The sequence below is a fragment of the Heptranchias perlo genome, chromosome 10 (genome assembly GCF_035084215.1).
Source record: "Heptranchias perlo isolate sHepPer1 chromosome 10, sHepPer1.hap1, whole genome shotgun sequence".
In the NCBI taxonomy this organism is placed as follows: domain Eukaryota; kingdom Metazoa; phylum Chordata; class Chondrichthyes; order Hexanchiformes; family Hexanchidae; genus Heptranchias; species Heptranchias perlo.
In genome coordinates, this window is record NC_090334.1 from 34,516,294 (window position 1) to 34,536,564 (window position 20,271).

At 40.0% G+C, this 20,271-nt stretch overlaps 1 protein-coding gene across 3 annotated transcripts in view; it reads right to left on the bottom strand.

Moving 5' to 3' along the window:
• Positions 1-19,544, bottom strand: part of snx6 (sorting nexin 6) — a 46,274-nt gene extending 26,730 nt beyond the window's left edge. Inside the window, exons 1-4 of one of the 3 annotated variants that reach the window (XM_067991439.1) lie at positions 19,476-19,544; positions 19,294-19,344; positions 12,021-12,125; positions 8,544-8,654 (exon numbers count right to left, since the gene is read on the bottom strand). In XM_067991439.1, coding sequence (XP_067847540.1) covers positions 8,544-8,654; positions 12,021-12,125; positions 19,294-19,344; positions 19,476-19,481 — 273 coding nt within the window. In that variant the 5' untranslated portion in view covers positions 19,482-19,544. Of the gene's footprint in view, positions 1-5,575; positions 5,811-8,543; positions 8,655-12,020; positions 12,126-19,293; positions 19,345-19,475 lie in introns of those variants that run through there. The other 2 variants (XM_067991440.1, XM_067991441.1) reach the window with 2 other exon arrangements.
• Between the last annotated feature and the right edge of the window lie 727 nt (positions 19,545-20,271).

Consider the following 20,271-nt stretch of genomic DNA (forward strand, 5'->3'; position numbering starts at 1 on the left):
AGTTCCCATTTAGCTAAATTAGGCTGGAGTTTACAATGCTTTCAAGGGAGGCATAGATTATTTTCACTTATCCACATGTTTGCTTATCTTTACCTAATCCAAACTTTAACATTCTGTACTGTTACACAAACCAAATCCACTCAAGTGTCACTCCCCACCCTGTCTACTAAAGTGGATGCCTGGGCATTCTCAGGAACTGTAAGCCTGCATTTAAAACAGGCCCAAATACCAGCTGATTTTGAAGATATTTTAGAATTTTGCTCCATTTTCTAAACTTGGTCATTTCTAAATCAAAAATTGGCAACAGAAACATCATGTCACAACATTCAAGAATTGTACTTTCAAACAAAGCAAATACACAGTATGCCAGAATTTGAATGTCACCACATCCTACTTGTGCCTTTTAATGGAATCTTTATTTGACAATTATTTAAAACTAGAACTATATAACTGGTAGTTTAAACTTGCTCCCATAGTTGACACCAAATTGAAGGATTCGTCAAAAAAAAACATGAAATTATTTGCTGTACAATGTATTAGATTCCTCAACTAAGGTAGACTAGTTTTTTTTCAAAAATTACCCTCAACCAAGCCAGGGAATACAAACATTTCTCCTCTCCAAAACTCCAGCTGTTAACATGGACTTCTTAAAAAAAACATTACCTCCCTGGTCAGAATATTACCTTCTTTTAAAAAATACTTCTCCCATCATCTGAATCATGGGACAGTATTAATATCAAAAATTGGGAAGGAGTTAGTTCACATGCAATGTGTACATATTTCAGTTTTAAAGTAAATGCATCTTCTTTCCATATAAAGCAATGTTTACACCATTTTTAAATCACCCTGAAGCCAAAACTCCTAAAATGTGTGTTCACCAATTATATTTATCTATACATATCTATTATTCTATTTAACACTAACTAATCTCTTATGACTTTGTTGACAGTAAGTCACAAAATATGCTGGTTCCTTTAGCTGTGCACTCAATTTTATTACTAAAAACAAGATAAACACAGCAAAATTGTAGGAAAGATTAATGAGGTTGAAGGGAAGTACCTGGCATTTAGGAGTATGGCGTGGGATCTTGAGGCTTTGCTCACTGGAAGAGGGGACAAAAGATTTGTGGCCTTCAGCCACACCGAGGGAGTGGTAGTGGTGTTTGGTACCATGGAGGAGTGGCTCCTGGGTTTTGGAATGATTCATGGGATGGCAGCAGTGCAGAGGTTGAGTTTGGCAGAACTGTGGGGGTGGGGGGGGGGGGAAGAGAGGAGAAATCCAGCCTTCAGCGGAACTGGAGTTTAACTTACTGAGAGTTCCTGGGATATGGCTGTGTGGGTTGGAGGGTTCTGGAGTGTCTCACATTGGGAAGGGATGCATGCACTGGGATCTGGCAAAAATAAAGTAAATCCCAGGGTCTAGCAACACCAGGAGGTGGGTACTTTGGCAGTGAAAGTGGAGGGGGCGAATGGGAGAGAGGATTGTGAGTCTGCCGGCACTGGAGAAGGTCCCATGATCCGGCAGCTGTAAATGGAGAAGTGCTGGGATCTTGCTGCAGAGGGAGGGGGCAATCTAGGGTCTAGCAGCATTAAGAGGGTAGTCCCCGAGTGTGGGAGCAGAGGGTAGCTGGGCAGAGAATCACTACTCTCCCACTCTCTCACATACACATATGCTGTTAGCATCCTCTCAATCAAATGCAGACACCAGATCGATTCGCATCTCATGCAGGGTCTTACGAACAATGCCTGGTATCTTCTCCAATGTCCTGCCATCATCATCTTGTGTTACTTATTACTTACACAATTATAACATTTTACTTCCCCATCTGCCTACTTGACCACCCACTCCAAGTGCTTTCCAGCAAGGCTTTCCAGCAAGCCTGACCACTGAGTTGTGAAAGAGCAAGAAAAAGAGTGAGAAGCAAAGGGCAGGGTGGTTTATAAGCAAAGGAGAACTCAGATTTCTGAAATAAAAAATACAATGGGTTGCCAACGAAAACTGCATTTTGCTGTGAACACAAATGGAGAGTAGGGAGTAAGCCTATACAGCAACTGTAGAACCTGACTAAAGATTTTAAAGAGACAGAACAAGTTAACAGTTGAGATAAAGAGAACTTCTATTTGAACCAATTCTGTATAATAGATACTATCAATAACTACTCCAAGCCAGTACCCTTGCATCTTAAAAATATAAAACCTTGCTTCCTGTTGTCATGATTTTGCCACACTTTTCTATCAACTTTACCCATTATAAATTCCTATGTCCACATTTATAATGGAAGCTGCCGAAGTAAACTTGTCATGATGTAATTACTCCCTCCTGCAGAAGCACAGTAGCACCTCAGTTTCGCATCTCCCAGCTCCTCAGCCTGTACTGCAGATAAACTTTTATGCTCCAATCAACTCTATTTCTTTGTTTCCTAAATTGCTGCAAGTTTTGCAATTTAACTATAGATATCAAATAAAAGCATTATGTAAATATGTATTTTATTTTTTAAAATTTAGATTTGCACACCCTGGTCCAATTACCCCCACCAACCTCTGACGACTACATTGGTCTCAACTCCTCATGTAGGAACATAGGAACAGGAGTAGGCCATTCAACCCCTCGTGCCTGCTCCGCCATTTGATAAGATCATGGCTGATCTGTGATCTGACTCCACATACCCGCCTTTGGCCCATATCCCTTAATACCTTTGGTTGCCAAAAATCTATCTATCTCAGATTTAAATTTAACAATTGAGCTCATATCAATTGCCGTTTGCGGAAGAGAGTTCCAAACTTCTACCACCCTTTGTGTGTAGAAATGCTTTCTAACCTCGCTCCTGAAAGGTCTGGCTCTAATTTTTAGACTGTGCCCCCTACTCCTAAAATCCCCAACCAGCGGAAATAGTTTCTCTCTATCCACCCTATCCGTTCCCCTTAATATCTTATAAACTTTGATCAGATCACCCCTTAACCTTCGAAACTCCAGAGAATACAACCCCAATTTGTGTAATCTCTCCTCGTAACTTAACCCTTGAAGTCCGGGTATCATTCTAGTAAACCTACGCTGCACTCCCTCCAAGGCCAATATGTCCTTCTGAAGGTGCGGTGCCCAGAACTGCTCACAGTACTCCAGGTACGGTCTAACCAGGGTTTTGTATAGCTGCAGCATAACTTCTGCCCCCTTGTACTCTAGTCCTCTAGATATAAAGGCCAGCATTCCATTACCCTTCTTGATTATTTTCTGCACCTGTTCATGACCCTTCAATGATCTATGTACCTGAACCCCTAAGTCCCTTTGGACATCCACTGTTTTTAACTTTTTACCATTTAGAAAGTACCCTGTTCTATCCTTTTTTGATCCAAAGTGGATGACCTCACATTTGTCTACATTGAATTCCATTTGCCACAGTTTTGCCCATTCACCTAATCTATCAATATCACTTTGTAATATTATGTTTTCATCTACACTGCTTACAATGCCACCAATCTTTGTGTCATCGGCAAACTTAGATATGAGACTTTCTATGCCTTCATCTAAGTCGTTAATAAATATTGTAAATAATTGAGGCCCCAAGACAGATCCCTGTGGGACTCCACTAGTCACATCCTACCAATGTGAGTACCTTCCCATTATCCCTACTCTCTGTCGCCTTTCGCTCAGCCAACTTCCTAACCGAGTCCATACTTTTCCCTCAATTCCATGGGCTTCTGAGCTAACAGTCTCTTATGTGGGACCTTATCAAATGCCTTCTGGAAGTCCATATAAATAACATCCATTGACATTCCCCTGTCCACTACTTTAGTCACCTCTTCAAAAAATTCAATCAGGTTTGTTAGGCACGAAATACCTTTCACAAATCCATGCTGGCTCTCTCTGATTAACTGAAAATTCTCGAGGTGTTCAGTCACCCTATCCTTAATTATAGACTCCAGCATTTTCCCCACAACAGATGTTAGGCTAACTGGTCTATAATTCCCCGGTTTCCCTCTCTCTCCTTTCTTAAAAAGCGGAGTGACATGTGCAATTTTCCAATCTAGAGGGACAGTTCCTGAATCTAGAGAACTTTGAAAGATTATAGTTAGGGCATCTGCAATGTGCTCACCTACTTCCATTAAAACCCTGGGATGGAAACCATCTGGTCCTGGGGATTTGTCACTCTTTAGTGCTATTATTTTCTTCATTACTGTTGCTTTACTTATGTTAATTTTATCGAGTCCCTGTCCCCGATTCAATATTAGTTTTCTTGGGATTTCCGGCATGCTATCCTCTTTTTCTACTGTAAATACTGACGCAAAGTAATTGTTCAACATGTCCGCCATTTCCCCATTGTCAATGACAATATCCCCACTTTCAGTTTTTAAGGGGCCAACACTGCTCCTGACCACCCTCTTTTTCCTAATATAACTATAAAAGTTCGTCGTATTGGTTTTGATATCCCTTGCGAGTTTCTTTTCGTACTCTCTTTTTGTAGCCCTTACTATCTGTTTTGTGACCCTTTGTTGATCTTTGTATCTTTCCCATTCGCCAGGATCTGTGCCATTTTTTGCCTTTTTGTATGCCCTTTCCTTATGTCTTATACTGTCCCTTACCTCTTTAGTTGTCCACGGCTGTTTTTTTTGGCAAGTAGAGTTCTTGCCCCTCAGGGGTATAAACCAATTCTGTATCACGTTAAATGTTTCTTTAAACATTTCCCACTGATCATCAGTCGTTTTACCCATTAACAGATTTGCCCAGTTTACTGTGGACAGTCTCGGTCTCATCCCATTGAAGTCGGCCTTGCCCAAGTCTAGAATCTTAGCAGCTGATTCATTTTTTTCCCTTTCAAACACTACATTGAACTCGATCATGTTATGATCACTATTGGATAGATGTTCACGCACAGTTAAGCCGTTAACTAAATTTGGTTCATTACTCATTAATGTAATGCTACAGGAGATTGGCTAGTATATTTTAAAAGTCTTTTGTATGGCATACACTTACCGTAAACATTAGCCTTACTACCTGTGTCATGATTGTTGACTAACGCTTTATATGTCCACGTTTATATGGTGAATATTTTTCCCGTCACATTTGCTTATGAAAATCCTGAATTACCAGTCAGGACAAAGAACTATTACATTTTTTTTTAGAAAGGTAAACCAATCAAATCAAACAATGTACTGTTAGGAAAAAAAAATTGTCCACAATAATTTTCTTGGTAACTGCAATTTCTAATGTCAAAATAAGGATTGAAGCAATTCAAAAAAATTACATTCTCCACAATATAATTATTACATTTATCAACTGAATTGTCTGTGTCTGTTTAAAACTTTCATTAACGTTTTTACTTAAAGGCTTCAGCCTCTTCCAAGAGCCTGGGCTTAAACTGATTTACGGTGACTGAAAGAGTCAAATTCTATTTTGATTACATTATATTCGGGAATTTTTACTAATGCTTTCAAGATTGAATTCTATATAATCATGGTTGAAGCCCCTGCTGGTATCAAAGACACATGGAAATTTCAGAGCTCCGATTTATGTTTATTTACTAGTCACTCCCCCAAGGCATTCAACATGGTAAATTGGAGAATTATGGTCACTCTCTTACCTGACTTTGAGGAGTTGTTTTTCCCTGTTCTTTTCTGCTTCTGTCTCTCTTCTCTGCTGCTTCTCTCAACTCTTTTCCTTCTCTCACTACCTTTGTCTTTTCTTCATTTCTACTGGCAGGAAGTGGTAGGTGGTATGGCATGGCGTGGCAGGGAAAGAAATCACCAACGGCTGAAAGCTGCATCTGGGCAGACGATGCCAGGAAGACGAGGCCATCAGGAGCTGCCTTCCCATTCCCTCCCCAATCACTGGTGCTTGCTCTCATCGTATCCCCTACCCCTTCACCTTCCACTTCCCATTCTTCTTCCTACAACTCCCTCACTATCACAACCCTACCCCTTTGAACCACTCATTCAACACCTTGCTCTGCTATTAACCACTTCACCCTTAACCCTCCATCCACTCCCTTATAATGGGTAAAGCTGATACAAAAGGGTGAGTGCTAGAAGCTTCCTTACCCTCAACAAGTTTCCCTCTTCCCATCTGATATTTCCCTCAGAAACTATGTTTGTTTTCAAATTTTTTTTAAAAGACAGAAGTCAAATTAGAATGAGGTAAGAAACTGCCTTTCTACCATTTTCTCTGTCTTTGTGTGTTTATCTCTTTCTCCCCCCACCACCACTTTTTCATAGGTGTTAAAAATGAGTAACTGACTCACAGGTCTTTGCAATTAGCAGTGACCGTTTCTGTTGAAAAAACAAGCACGTGGAGATAATTAGTTGGTTTCAAAATTCATCTTTTTAAAAAAAATGAAATAACTAAAGTGAACACAAAAAAGCTACAAGTACATCAAAACACTAATATTTTTCCTCTCAGCCTCTGTTTTGTTTAAAAATTCAATATATCGAAATACATCGAAACTACAGCACAGAAACAGGCCAGTCAGCCCAAGTGGTCTATGCTGGCATTTATGCTCCACACGAGCCTCCTCCCACACTACTTCAACTAATTATCAGCATACCCTTCTATTCCTTTCTCCCCCATGTGCTTATCTAGCTCCCCTTAAATGCATCTATGCTATTTGCCTCAACTACTCCTTGTAGTGCGTTCAACATTCTTACCGCTCTTTGGGTAAAGAAGTGTCTCCTGCATTCCCTATTGAATTTATTAGCAACTACTTTACATTTATGACCTCTAGTTTTGGACTGCCCCACAAATGAAAATTTCTCTCTACGTCTACCCTAATTTTCCCTACGTCTATCTTAAAGGCCTCTATCAGTCACCCCTCAGCCTTCTCTTTTCTAGAGAAAACAGCCCCAGCCTGTTCAGCCTTTCCTGATAAAGATATCCTCTCAGTTCTGGTATCATCCTCATGAATTTTTTTTGCACCCTCTCCAGCCTCTACATCCTTTCTATATTATGGAGACCAGAACTGTGCACAGTACTCCAAATGTGAGCATAAGAACATAAGAAATAGGAGCAGGAGTAGGCCAATCGGCCCTTCGAGCCTGCTTCGCCATTTAATAACGGTCTAACCAAGGTTCTATACAAGTTTAACACAACTTCTTTGCTTGATTTGCCTTTTTTTAAAATGGCCTTATTAACCTGCGTTGCTACTTTTAGTGCTTTGTGTATCTGTACCCCTAGGTCCCTTTGCTCCTCTATCACGTTTAGATTCTTATTATCCAAGCAGTACGCGGCCTCCTTATTCTTCCTACCAAAATGCACCACCTCACGCTTATCTACATTGAAATTCATTTGCCAATTGCATGCCCATTCTGCAAGTTTATTAATGTCCTCTTGCATTCTTCCATTATATTAACTACACCCCCCAATTTGTAGTCGTCTGCAAATTTTGAAATTATACTTCCAATTCCCGAATCCAAATAGTTAATATAAATTGTGAACAACAATGTAAACGTAAATTTCACCTCAATAAAACTTTGATGTGTCTTTTTTTTTTCAAAATTATTTGAAAAAAGAGCGGGCAGAAAGCAGCTAAAGAAAACATATCCCATCAGTAGCATTGACTGAACAGTGCTGATGCATCTTGAGAAATTAGGTACACTACATTTGCTCTGACTGTACAATCCAAATAGAGTTCAGATTCACAGTTCTAGGCAAAAATGTCATAGCCAGGCTTTTGGGAGAGGCTGTGCATTCAAGTAAAAACTTTAATGAATGTATTAAAAGACAAAAACAATTCAATGGATACATTTAATCATATTATGAACAACATAATTTAAAAACATTTATTTTGGACAGAAATTTCAGTCGCAGAGAAAAAAAATGACTTTCTTGCAAGACTTTTTTTCCCCAAAAAACATTGAGTGATTCAATTAGTTCATCAACAAATTGACGTTTTAGAAATGATTTTCCCCATTATATGTTTAAATATTTATGTACAGAATCCCAAATGTTTACATATATTTCCATTAAAAATGTTGACATAAAAAGTGTTACAGGAAGTAACATTTTGTGGACAGAAAGTACATGTTATAGGAAAGATTTTTAAAATATTTATAAAAAATAGTACCATAATTTTATAATTTGCAGCCGGACAGAGCTCAGCTCGTCACACTGGCAGGCCTCCCCCTTTAAAGATTTATTCATTTAACTTTATTTTCTTCGCTCAAGCTATATTTGGACTACCTTATCAAATGTGCTTAAGCGCCCAGTGTACTGGTGGTTTGTTTTGCTCTAGTAATCATTTATAAAATAATGCACAATGAGTAATTTGCGATCCATCTGATTACAGTATCGGTTCCAACATACAAAAGCCACCAACTCAATTATTAAAGGGGAATCAATGCTGTATGGGAAAGGAAGACGGCATGTTTTTTCCCCCAGACACATTCAAGGAGCATAATGTTCATAATAGTAACTTTCAACTTTTCCTCCATTGTTGGTCATTTATAATTTCAAGAGCAAACACACACGCACACAAACTTGGCTTAAAATGACAGTTGGTAATGAAAAAGTATGTTATTTTGTAATCAAAAGACTTATTAAATTTCTGTGACACTCACAACATAGCCAGCATACTCTTCATTTTCAACAAAAGCATCGTGAAGCCAGACAAATTCTTCATGTTGACGAACTACAGAAAATTCATCCTGTTTGAAATTAGGTAGAGTACTCTGCAGGAAAACAAGCACATTTTAAATTACAACTTCCATGATTTATCTTTACCCTGTTTTAAAGAAAAAAAGGAATTATGTGGTAGGTACAATAAACATTGTGGGAAATGCTTTGTGAATTTAGCAAAATGTTCTTAACTTGCATAACTGCCAAGAACTCTGAGAAACAAATTTGAGTTTACATTAAAAAAATGGGGAGATGATGACAATAACCAGTAATTGTAAACAATTTTACAACACCAAGTTATAGTCCAGCAATTTTATTTTAAATTCACAAGCTTTCGGAGGCTACCTCCTTCCTCAGGTGAACGATCGTTCACCTGAGGAAGGAGGTAGCCTCCGAAAGCTTGTGAATTTAAAATAAAATTGCTGGACTATAACTTGGTGTTGTAAAATTGTTTACAATTGTCAACCCCAGTCCATCACCGGCATCGCCACATAATAACCAGTAAGGAATGGGGAAAAGACTGAAGGCACAGTCGAGAGATACATTCTTAGGAGGCTTCGGAAAGCAGGGAGAGAACTAAGGAGGCTGAGATCTTTTGGAAGAGTTCCAAAGGGCAGGGGCATACATGATGAGAAGGAACTCATCCAAGAACAGATGTTACAGGCTGTGTGATAGTCTTTCTGCCACCACAGTTGTACTATCGTCCGGTTATGTACAAAAGCTGACTCCAATGAATAATATTCCCAAGTGGTAATATGTAGATAGTAAATAGGATGGGAGCAAGTATAGAATCCTGGGACACACCAGAAGTGGCCATGCAGGCATGGGAAGAGACACCATTAGAATCACTTTAGATGCTGAGAGGCTGTTTACCCTGGCTGGAGAGTCTAGAACTAGGTGGCATAGTCTCAGGCTAAGGGGCTGGCCACTTAGGACTGAGAGGAGGAGGAATTTCTTCACTCAGAGGGTTGTGAATCTTTGGAATTCTCTACCCCAGAGAGCTGTGGATGCTCAGTTGTTGAGTATATTCAAGGCTGAGATCGATAAATTTTTGGACTCCAGGGGAATCAAGGGATATGGGGATCGGGCAGGAAAATGAAGTTGAGGTCGAAGATCAGCCATGATCTTACTGAATGGCGGAGCAGGCTCAAGGGGCTCTATGGCCTACTCCTGTTCCTATTTCTTATCTTATGTTTGTAACAGATGTAGTAACTGCACTGGGATAAGTAGGATGGCAACCATAAGTTTGGGGTCACTGAAGTGGACCATGAGAAAGAGGTGTTGGAAGGACAATGGACTGACAAGTGTTTAATAGCATGGAAGAGTTTGAGGATGAGGAGAAACAGCTAGCCACAACTGCAGTCACACAAGATGATCAGAAAGCAGATTAGAGGGATACAAGCCCAGGAGTGGCAAATAGTAGTTGGGTGACAATGAAACATTCAAGGACCTTGACAAAAGGGAGATTAGCGATAAAAAAGTACTCTCTGTGAGGACAAAGGTGTTGAGGGCAGGCTTTTTAAAAGAGTAGGGGTGATGTTGCAATATTTAAAAGGGTTGGAACAATGTCTGAAGACAGAACTTGACAACATCAGCAAGCATGGGCCAAGTTGGAGAAGTTGGGTAGTCAGGAGCTGCGTGGAAATAAGTCAAAGGAACAGGTGACAGGCTTTATGGAGGAATTGAGTCTGATGAGAGTTTTACACTATTGGTGGCTAGACTAAAAGAAATCCAAAGTGATCTACAAAAATTATTTTCTGTTTGTGCAATCAGATTCAACACAACACTAAAACAGTAAATTAAATGAATCAGATTAAGCAATAGCCTCCAATTTATTTTCAAGCTGGAATGACCAACTTTTGAGTTATGATGATCTGAAATGCCTGAAAGGGTGGTGGAAGCAGATTCGATAATAAAATTCAAAAGGGAACTGAATAAATATTTGAAGGGGAAAATTTTGCGGGGCAATGGGGAAAGGGCAGGAGAATGGGACTAATTAGATAGCTCTTTCAAAGAGCCGGCACAGGCACGATGTGCTGAATGGCCTCCTTCTGTATTGTATCATTCTTTGATTTTGTTGAAATAAATCACTGGACACTATATATATGAACATTTCCATAAATTTTAAAAACAGAGCCACTAAAACAAAATCTTTGCAAGTGATTTGCTTATCAGAAATTTTGTGGTTAAGCCTCTATTCCTACATCTAGTAATTAACCATGGAAGCTATGTATAATACCTTTTATATAAATTATAGCATGATAGTTCACTGCAGATCACAAAAAAGGACAAGCAATTTACAGATCAAAATTTTCAGCTTAAATTTAAAATGCTAAGGAATTTTAAGGTGGATTGATTTTTCCAAATTACACAGAAACTGTCAATAAATTTGATTTAAAAAGAGGCTTTAAAATTTGTAGAAAGTATATCATGTTACCTTAAATAACAAACTTAACTATTCCTAATCCATGAAGAAAGTGAGCAAGAAGTAAAAAGTAACCTAAAACTTTTCAGAACATACGACTTGGATTTTAGATAATGGAAAACACAAGAAACTACAGAGGACCCAAATCCATTTGTGGCTTCTGCAATAATTGCAAAGAGAAACTTCGACAGAACACTGGTAGAGTCACCCACAGTAACACCATAATGAAGATTAGCTTAAAGTAACCACATCTATTTCAATTAGGAATATAATCAAACTCCAAATTCTAGGATTTTTTCAACAATGCCTGATATTTCAATATAATTGTACAAGTAGGCAGTGAAGTAGCATCCTGTGTTGGTACGCTGATGCACTATGCTATAGTACAGCACAAAGTTGCACCCATGTTCCCCACAAGTGAGTTCCCAATCTTTATCAGCACTGTCAATGTTAAGCTCTCTGGAGGGCCCATAGCCAGATATCAAGTTTGCCACTTATCTGGGCATTATTAATCAATTATCACTTCCACAGATTTGATGAGCCTTGTCTCACTTGTAATTAAGCAAAGGTGCCAAGTAATAGAAACATAGTAATTGCACTTTAAAAACATTGATATTTTAATAAGGATGTAATATAGTCCATCCAGAATATAGTCCTACAAACCATAATCGTATGGGCTCACTTCAAAAAAAATTTGTACACAGCAAGTCAGTCACTCATGTAAAAATCCTTGAAATTTGTGGCAGGACTTCTGAAAAATTCAGGCAAGAGATTCAAACTTGTAAATTTTTGCATGACAGAAACTTTGTGATTAAGACTACATTGCTATATTACTTACAGTAATTAGCTGCAGATAATCATGAAAGATTATATATCTATCTATCTCCTTTCTGCACAAATTATTGCACAATATTTCACTGTATACCACACATTAGAAGAAAGTACAGGCAATTTAAAGTGCTCAGTTTTGATCTTAAATTTGAAATCCCTTTACCTTTGTGTGAACTGTAAATTTTACTTTATCTCTTTCACTAAGAGCATCAGAAATGTCAACCTGAAGAGTGGCATCTGTTTGGAGATCCACATTGACTGGTCTAGGCTGAAATGGAAAAATAATTTAAAAATAAGTCTCAAAATGTAGAACAGAAGCAACAACATTGTTCATCAAAAAATAAATATGTAGCATAATGTAGAAAAATGTGATTGACAAAAGAGCCAGAGGCGACATGAGGAAACATTTTTTATAATGCAGCGAGCTGTAATGATCTGCAATGCACTGCCTGAAAAGTTGGCGGAAGCAGATTCAATAGTAACTTTCAAAATGGAATTAGATAAATACTTGAAGGGAAAACATTTACAGGGCTATGGAGAAAGGATAAGGGAGTGGGACTGATTGGATAGGTCTTTCAAAGAGCTGGCACAGGCACAATGGGCTGAATGGCCTCCTCCTGTGCTGTACTTATGATATAGTGAATACATTTTGGTAGTAAGAATGAGGAAAGGAAACAAATCTTAAATGCTAAGATTTTAGATGGAGTAAAGAAGCAGTGGAGGGAGCTTGGTGTACAGGTACACAGGTCATTAAAGGTAGCAGCACAATTATATTAAAAGGACAAAGGCAATTCTTGTTTTTGTATCTAGTGGCATAGAATACAAAAGCAAGTAGGTGATGTTGAAGTTGTACATGACTTTAATTAATTGGGAGTATTGTGTGTAGTTTTGGGTCCCCCCATTACAAGAAAGATATAAAAGCAATGTAAAAGGTGCAGCGTGGATTCACTAGGAAGTTACCAGAGGTGAGGCGTTATAGTCATGAAGAGATTTGCAAAGTTGGGGCTTTTTCACTGGAGTGGAGAAGGTTAAGGGATGATCTAATAGAGATCTCCAAGATGACGAAGGGTTACCATAAGATAGTGATGGATCATTTCCACTAACTGGCAAGACAGTAACAAGGCAGCACAAATTTCTGATAATCACAAAAAGAATTAAAGGGGAAGTTAGAAAAAAAAAATCTTTATGGAGAAGGTGGTTGTAATGTGGAATTCCCTGCCTCAAACCACTGTTGAAGGCGGGTCCATAAATTCTTTGAGAGAATTAGGTAGCCGCTTGAAAAAGAAAAGATAAATACTAAAAAGAGTATGGTGAGTGAGGAGCACAGGATTAGACTAGGTGCCCCATTTGTGGAAAAAAGTGGCACAGATTTGATGGGTCAAGTGGTCTGTTTGTGCTGTAAAATTCTCAGATTCTACTCAAGCTTGAAGAATGTGAAGATTAATATGAAGATAGTCTCAGAAATCCTAAGTCCAACTGCAAACACTAATGGATATAAAGTCAATGTTTTATTATTACATTGTTTCCATATTTTCAATGGTTTCTTTATGCTGACACATAATTCTCTTCCTACCAAACACAAACTAATATTGTAGGCTTTAATAGAAATGGTATTCATACTCGACTGGCACAAAATAGAACTTCCATATTAATCATTTTTTTGCTGCAACATTTTATCCTTAAGCTGAATGCATGTGTATAATCTGCCATTACCTTTTAAATTAAGGTAAATCTGAGCATTAACTCAACAGACAGAAAGGATTTAAGATTTTGGCTGAGACCAAAATATCCACATTTGGATAGATGAAGACAAATAACCCAATAAACCAAAAAAGTCATCAGTACTTTTTAAAATCCAAATATATTCTCAAGAGGGCAATTTATCCACTAACAAAATTCAGACTTGCCAATAAATCAAGCGTGTAATACTGATTAAAGGCAAATGCATTGTACTTGGTTTCCTTTCAAAATAGACAATCCTTTCTGCAAGTTTTAATGCTGATTGTAAAAAGGGTCCTTCATGAATTTGGCCAATTGCGACCCAGTTCCTAGGTGGACATAGCTGAGATTGCATACCCAGGCAAGTTTGCTCAGCTAATGCATGATCATGTTCAATTAAACCATGTTGCACTGATGCACATAACATCCATTTTTTTTTACACCTTTAGCATCTCAAGGCGCTTCACAGGAACATTATCACACAAAATTTGACACCGAGTCACATAGGGAGATATTAGGACAAGTGACAAGCTTGGTCAAAGAGGTAGGTTTTAAGGAGTGACTTAACAGGAGAGAGACAGAGAGGTTTCCACAGCTTAGGACCTAGGCATCTGAAGGTATATCCGCCAATGGTGGACCGAAGGAAATCAGGGATGCGGAAGAGACCAGAATTGAAGGACCGCGGAGATCTCAGAGGTTTGTAGGGCTGGAGGATGTTACAGAGAGGCCATGGAGGGATTGAATACAAGGATGAGAATTTTAAAATCAAGGCATTGCCGGACTGGGAGCCAATGTAGGTCAGCAAGCACAGGCTCTTTTCCAATTAAAGACCAATAAATATATGTTCAAACAAGAAGTCTGTATTTTTTAAAAATGCAGTAATTAATACACCAATACAGCCATGATAGTAAACTCAAATGCACTGGCAACACTAACTCTGCACTTCGCACAATATAGTGCATACATATAGCTTCTGAATGAAGCTTCAGAACTAGACAAAGCTAATTCACAAATTATACATTCTTCCCTACTATTATTCATGATCTTAGGGAAACAATTAAAATGACAGTTGTTAAAAAATACCAATCCATTATTACAATTCAGTTACAGAAAAAAATCATCCATTTTAGACAGAAAATCAGGATTCTAATTTTATGAGAATAGAATAAGTACTTTGTGTTGAAATGCAACAAGCATTTGGACCACACTGAAAACTAAGCTATTTCTTCCAATATCTCTTTCTTTCATTCTCTTAAAATTCTCTTTTGAAAGGAACACCACCACCTCATCTCTACTGCTGCAAAAAAAGTCTGATAGGCTACTAAACTGCCACATGATAGTGTTCCAGCTCAAAGCTCACCTTTAGAAAGAAAAATGCATCAAACCTTGCCTTGATACATCTACACTTGGAGCCAGACAGTGAGAACAGCTTACATCAAGATCAAAACCAATTTTGCTCTTCCTAGGAGATACACAATACCGTACAAGCCGGACGGTTGGCACCTCAATAGGGCCGGGACCAATATCCTTGCAGGGAGGTTTGCTAGTGCTGTTGGGAAGGGTTTAAACTAGCTTAGCAGGGGGATGGGAACCCAAGTGTAGATTCAGATGGGAGAGAAGCAGCACTGGAAATGGAAGGCAGAGGAAACAAAGATTACAAAGTAAACAACAATGGAGTTTGGCAGTATTCAAAGGTATATACCTAAATGCAAGGAGTATAGTGAATAAGGCAGATGAGCTGAGGGCACAGATAGACATCCGGCAGTATGATATCTTAGCTATTACAGAAACATGGCCTAAAGAGGGGCAGGAACGGTAGCTCAACGTTCCTGGTTACAGGGTTTTCAGATGATATAGAGAGGGCGATAAGAAAGGAGGAGGGGTAGCAATTTTGGTTAAAGAAACAATTTCAGCTGTGAGGAGAGATATGATATGTTAGAAGGATCATGAAATGAGGCCATATGGGTTGAGCTAAGGAACAAAACAGGGGCTGTCACGCTACTGGGAGTGTACTATGGACCCCCAAACTGTCAGAGGAGATAGAAGAGAAAATATGTAGGCAAATTTCTGAGAAGTGCAAAAACAATTGGGCAGTAATAGTAGGGGATTTCAACTACCCCAATATTAACTGGGATACAGTGTGAAGGGTATAGAGGTTACAAAATGTTTAAATTGCATTCAGGAGAACTTTTTTATCCAGTACGTATCAAGCCCAACAAGAGAGGGGACAGTTCTGGATATAGTTTTAGAAAATGAAGCTGGGCAGGTGGAAGGAGTAGCAGTGGAAGAGCATTTTGGTGGTAGTGATCATAATTCAGTTAGATTTAGCATAGTAATGGAAAAGAACAAAGATAGAACAGGAGTTAAAGTTCTCAATTTGGGAAAGGCCAATTTTACTAAGCTCAGAAGTGATTTAGCAAAAGTGCACTGGAAACAGCTACTTGTCAGAACAGTGGGAGGCATTCAAGGGGTTCAGAATAAACAGGTTTGTACAATGAAAAAGGGTGGGACTGCCAAATCTAGAGCCCCCTGGATGACAAGGAGCATACAGGGTAAGATAAGGCAAAAAAGGAAAGCTTATGTCAGACACCAAGAGCTCAATATTGCAGAAAGCCTAGAGGAGTATAGAAAGTGCAGGGGTGAAATTAAAAAGGAAATTAGGAAAGCAAAGAGAGGGCATGAAAAAATAATGGCAAGTAAATTCAAGGAAAACCCAAAGATGTTTTATAAATACATTAAGAGCAAGAGGATAACCAAGGAAAGAGTAGGGCATATTAGAGACCAAAAAGGTAACCTGTGTGTGGAGGCGGAAGATGTTGGTATGGTTCTTAATGAATACTTTGCGGCCGTCTTCACAAAAGAGAGGGACGATGCAGACATTGTAGTTAAGGAGGAGGAATGTGAAATACTGGATGGGATAGACATAGTGAGAGAGGAAGTATTAAGGGGATTAGCATCTTTGAAAGTAGATAAATCGCCAGGGCCGGATGAAATGTATCCCAGGCTATTAAAAGAAGAATGGGAGGAAATTGCTTCATTTTCCAATGCTCCCTGGATACAGGCATGGTGCTGAAGGATTGGAGGACTGCTAAAGTTGTACCATTGTTTAAAAAGGGAGAGAAGGATAGACCTAGAAATTACAGGCCAGTCAGTCTAACCATGGTGGTGGGCAAATTATTGGAATCAATTCTGAGGGACAGGATAAACAGTCACTTAGAAAGGCACGGATTAATCAAGGACAGTCAGCATGGATTTGTTAAGGGAAGATCATATCTGAATAATTTGATTGAATTTTTTGAGGAGGTAACAAGGAGGGTTGATGAGGTTAGTGCACATGGATTTTAGCAAGGCTTTTAACATGGTCCCATATGGCAGACTGGTCAAAAAAGTACAAGCCCATGGGATCCAGGGGAAAGTGGCAAGTTGGATCCAAAATTGGCTCAGTGGCAGGAAGCAAAGGCTAATGGTCGACAGGTGTTTTTATGACTGGAAGGCTGTTTCCAGTGGGGTTTAGTACGAGGTCCCTTGCTTTTTGTGGTATATATTAATGATTTGGTTTTAAATGTAGGGGGCATGATACAAAAATTGGCTGTGTGGTTGATAGTAAGGAGGAAAGCTGCAGGCTGCAGGAAGATATTAATGGACTGGTCTGGTGGGCAGAAAAGTGGCAAATGGAGAAGTGTGAGGTAATGCATTTGGGGAGGGCAACACAATAAATGGGAGGATACTGATAGGTGTAGAGAAAGTGAGGGACCTTGGAGTGCATGTCCACAGATCCCTGAAGGTAGCAGGACAGGTAGATAAGGTGGTTAAGGAGGCATACGGGATACTTTCCTTTATTAGTCAAGGCATTGAATATAAGAGCAGGGAGGTTATGCTCGAACTGCATAAAACACTAGTTAGGCCACAGCTTGAGTACTGCGTATAGTTCTGGTCATCACATGACAGGAAAGATGTAATTGCACTAGAGAGCGTACGGAGGAGATTTACGAGGATATTGCCAGGACTGGAGAATTTTAGTTATGAAGAAAGACTGGATAGGCTGGGGTTGTTTTCTTTGTAACAGAGGAGGCTGAGGGGTGATTTAATTGAGGTGTACAAAATTATGATGGGCCTAGATCGAGTGGATAGGAAGGACCTAGTTGCATTAGCAGAGAGGTCAATAACCAGGGGGCATAGATTTAAAGTAATTGGTAGAAGGATTAGAGGGGAGCTGAGGAAAAGATTTTTCACCCAGAGGGTGGTGGGGGTCTGGAACTCACTGCGTAACTCACTGCGTGAAAGGGTGGTAGAGGCAGAAACCTTCATCAGATTTAAAAAGTACTTGGCTATGCTCTTGAAGTGCCATAACCTGCAAGGCTACGGACCAAGTGCTGGAAAGTGGGATTAGGCTGGGTGGCTCATTTTCGGCTGGTTTGGACACAATGGGCTGAATGGCTTCCTTCTGTGCCATAAATTTTTCTATGATTCTATGAATACCTCTGTATCCATTCAGACATTGGAAATTTATTTAAAGATTAGCAGAGGCAAGCATTTAACTCATGTTGAGAGCATCTTATCTAGACTCACTTGTGTCATCCAGACACGTGTCAAATGCACAGGAGATCAGTATCTACAAATCACTATTCTTTTTAAAATCAACTGTCCCATGGCATAGATAACACATCCCACCACACAGGAAGAAAAACAATCAAGCTGGTCACCATAATCAGTGACAAATCACTCTCTGATCTCCTTCAGCCTCTCCAATGGCCAGTATGACACCATTCATAGGCCTTGTGGCAAAATATGGAATTTATTTATCTTTATTCAATATGGCTTTGATATAGTTCAGAGCTAAAATTCAAGGTATCCCATTACCAAATTTCAAAATGAAGGTCAGGAGACAAGTTGCCTAAAAGACCACACCAGGTTGATTGAACTGAAAATTAGTCAGGATGCATGGGCTTTGTTCCAGGTGCAAATTGAATTGTACATGGTCGAGACACAGGTGATACCTGCTCATCAGCATTCTGTGCAGTAATTTCTACTATTGTGTCTTTAATCATGTACATTGACAACTCCAACTTCAGAAACCTTTGGATTGAATAAGTACTGAGGAATACTCTGAGTCTTCAGTTCTGGCAGGGGATCTATACTTAGGAAACTGATATCCACAAACATTGCATCTGGAAGGCCTACAAACCCGACTGTCACTTATCAGCTGGGGTAGGAAAGGAGCTGCAGAGATCTGTCACAAGAGACCCTGATCCCTATTCCCCCCAAAATATAGAAACTTCCTGAGGAAAGGAAATAATATAATTTATAAAAATAGAACTTTACTAAACTGCAATGTTTTGAGTCTGTTCATAAACTAGGAACTGACATTAATTTCGGTCTAGGACATTTTTCTGCAGCTAAATTTCTTAATGCGGACTTAATAAGTAGAAGTCTGAATCAACTCTGACAACAAATAACAGAGTAAGTGCATGTTAAGATGATGTTGTTGTGAGCCAGTGGAGAATTAAGCAACAAAAAGAAAAAAAAGGTATGAAAAAACCATATCTGACACTCAACAGCGTTTTCTCGGATATAATGTGAACAGACATAATCAGCAGGGTTGCGGCAAGTGCGTCTTTCAAGACCACAGCTAGAAAGCGAAAGGGCTGAACTTGTTTTAAGGCCCAATCGAGGGCCCGAGACTTGAGACACAGAGACTGAGAACGGCAAAAACTTACTCCTCTGTCCTCTTCTGACAGGAAGTCGGGGCCGTCATCCAACCCTTCCTGCTGATTGAACAGAAAAATAAAATGTCATTGCACACATTAATACGAGTATCCGCGGCCGACATTTCGGTCGATCAGGAAAAAGTGAGACAAACAGTAAAAGACTGCAATGGGACATAATTAAGGACACCCACCATCATGGCTGCACAGGAGAGGAGCCAGAATCACGTGATCCGCAGGGAAGCCCGTGACGCAACAAACGGGGAGGCGGCTCGTCAAGTTGCTTCCGTGACTGTGGGCGGGGCTTGTGACACTTCAGTCAGCTGATCACACCCACTGGGCACGGGTCTTGTGACACTTCAGTCAGCTGATCACACCCACTGGGCACGGGGCTTGTGACACTTCAGTCAGCTGATCACACCCACTGGGCACGGGGCTTCTGACACTTCAGTCAGCTGATCACACCCACTGGGCACGGGTCTGGTGACCCTTCAGTCAGCTGATCACACCCACTGGGCACGGGGCTGGTGACCCTTCAGTCAGCTGATCACACCCACTGGGCACGGGTCTTGTGACACTTCAGTCAGCTGATCACACCCATTGGGCACGGGTCTTGTGACACTTCAGTCAGCTGATCACACCCACTGGGCACGGGTCTTGTGACACTTCAGTCAGCTGATCACACCCACTGGGCATGGAGCTTGTGACACTTCAGTCAGCTGATCACATCCACTGGGCACGGGGCTGGTGATCCTTCAGTCATCTGATCACACCCATTGGGCACGGGGCTTGTGACACTTCAGTCAGCTGATCACACCCACTGGGCATGGGGCTTGTGACACTTCAGTCAGCAGATCTCACCCAGTGGGCTCGGGACCTGTGACACTTCAGTCAGCTGATCACACCCACTGGGCACGGGGCTTGTGACACTTCAGTCAGCTAATCACACCCACTGGGCACGGGGCTTGTGACCCTTCAGTTGGCTGATCA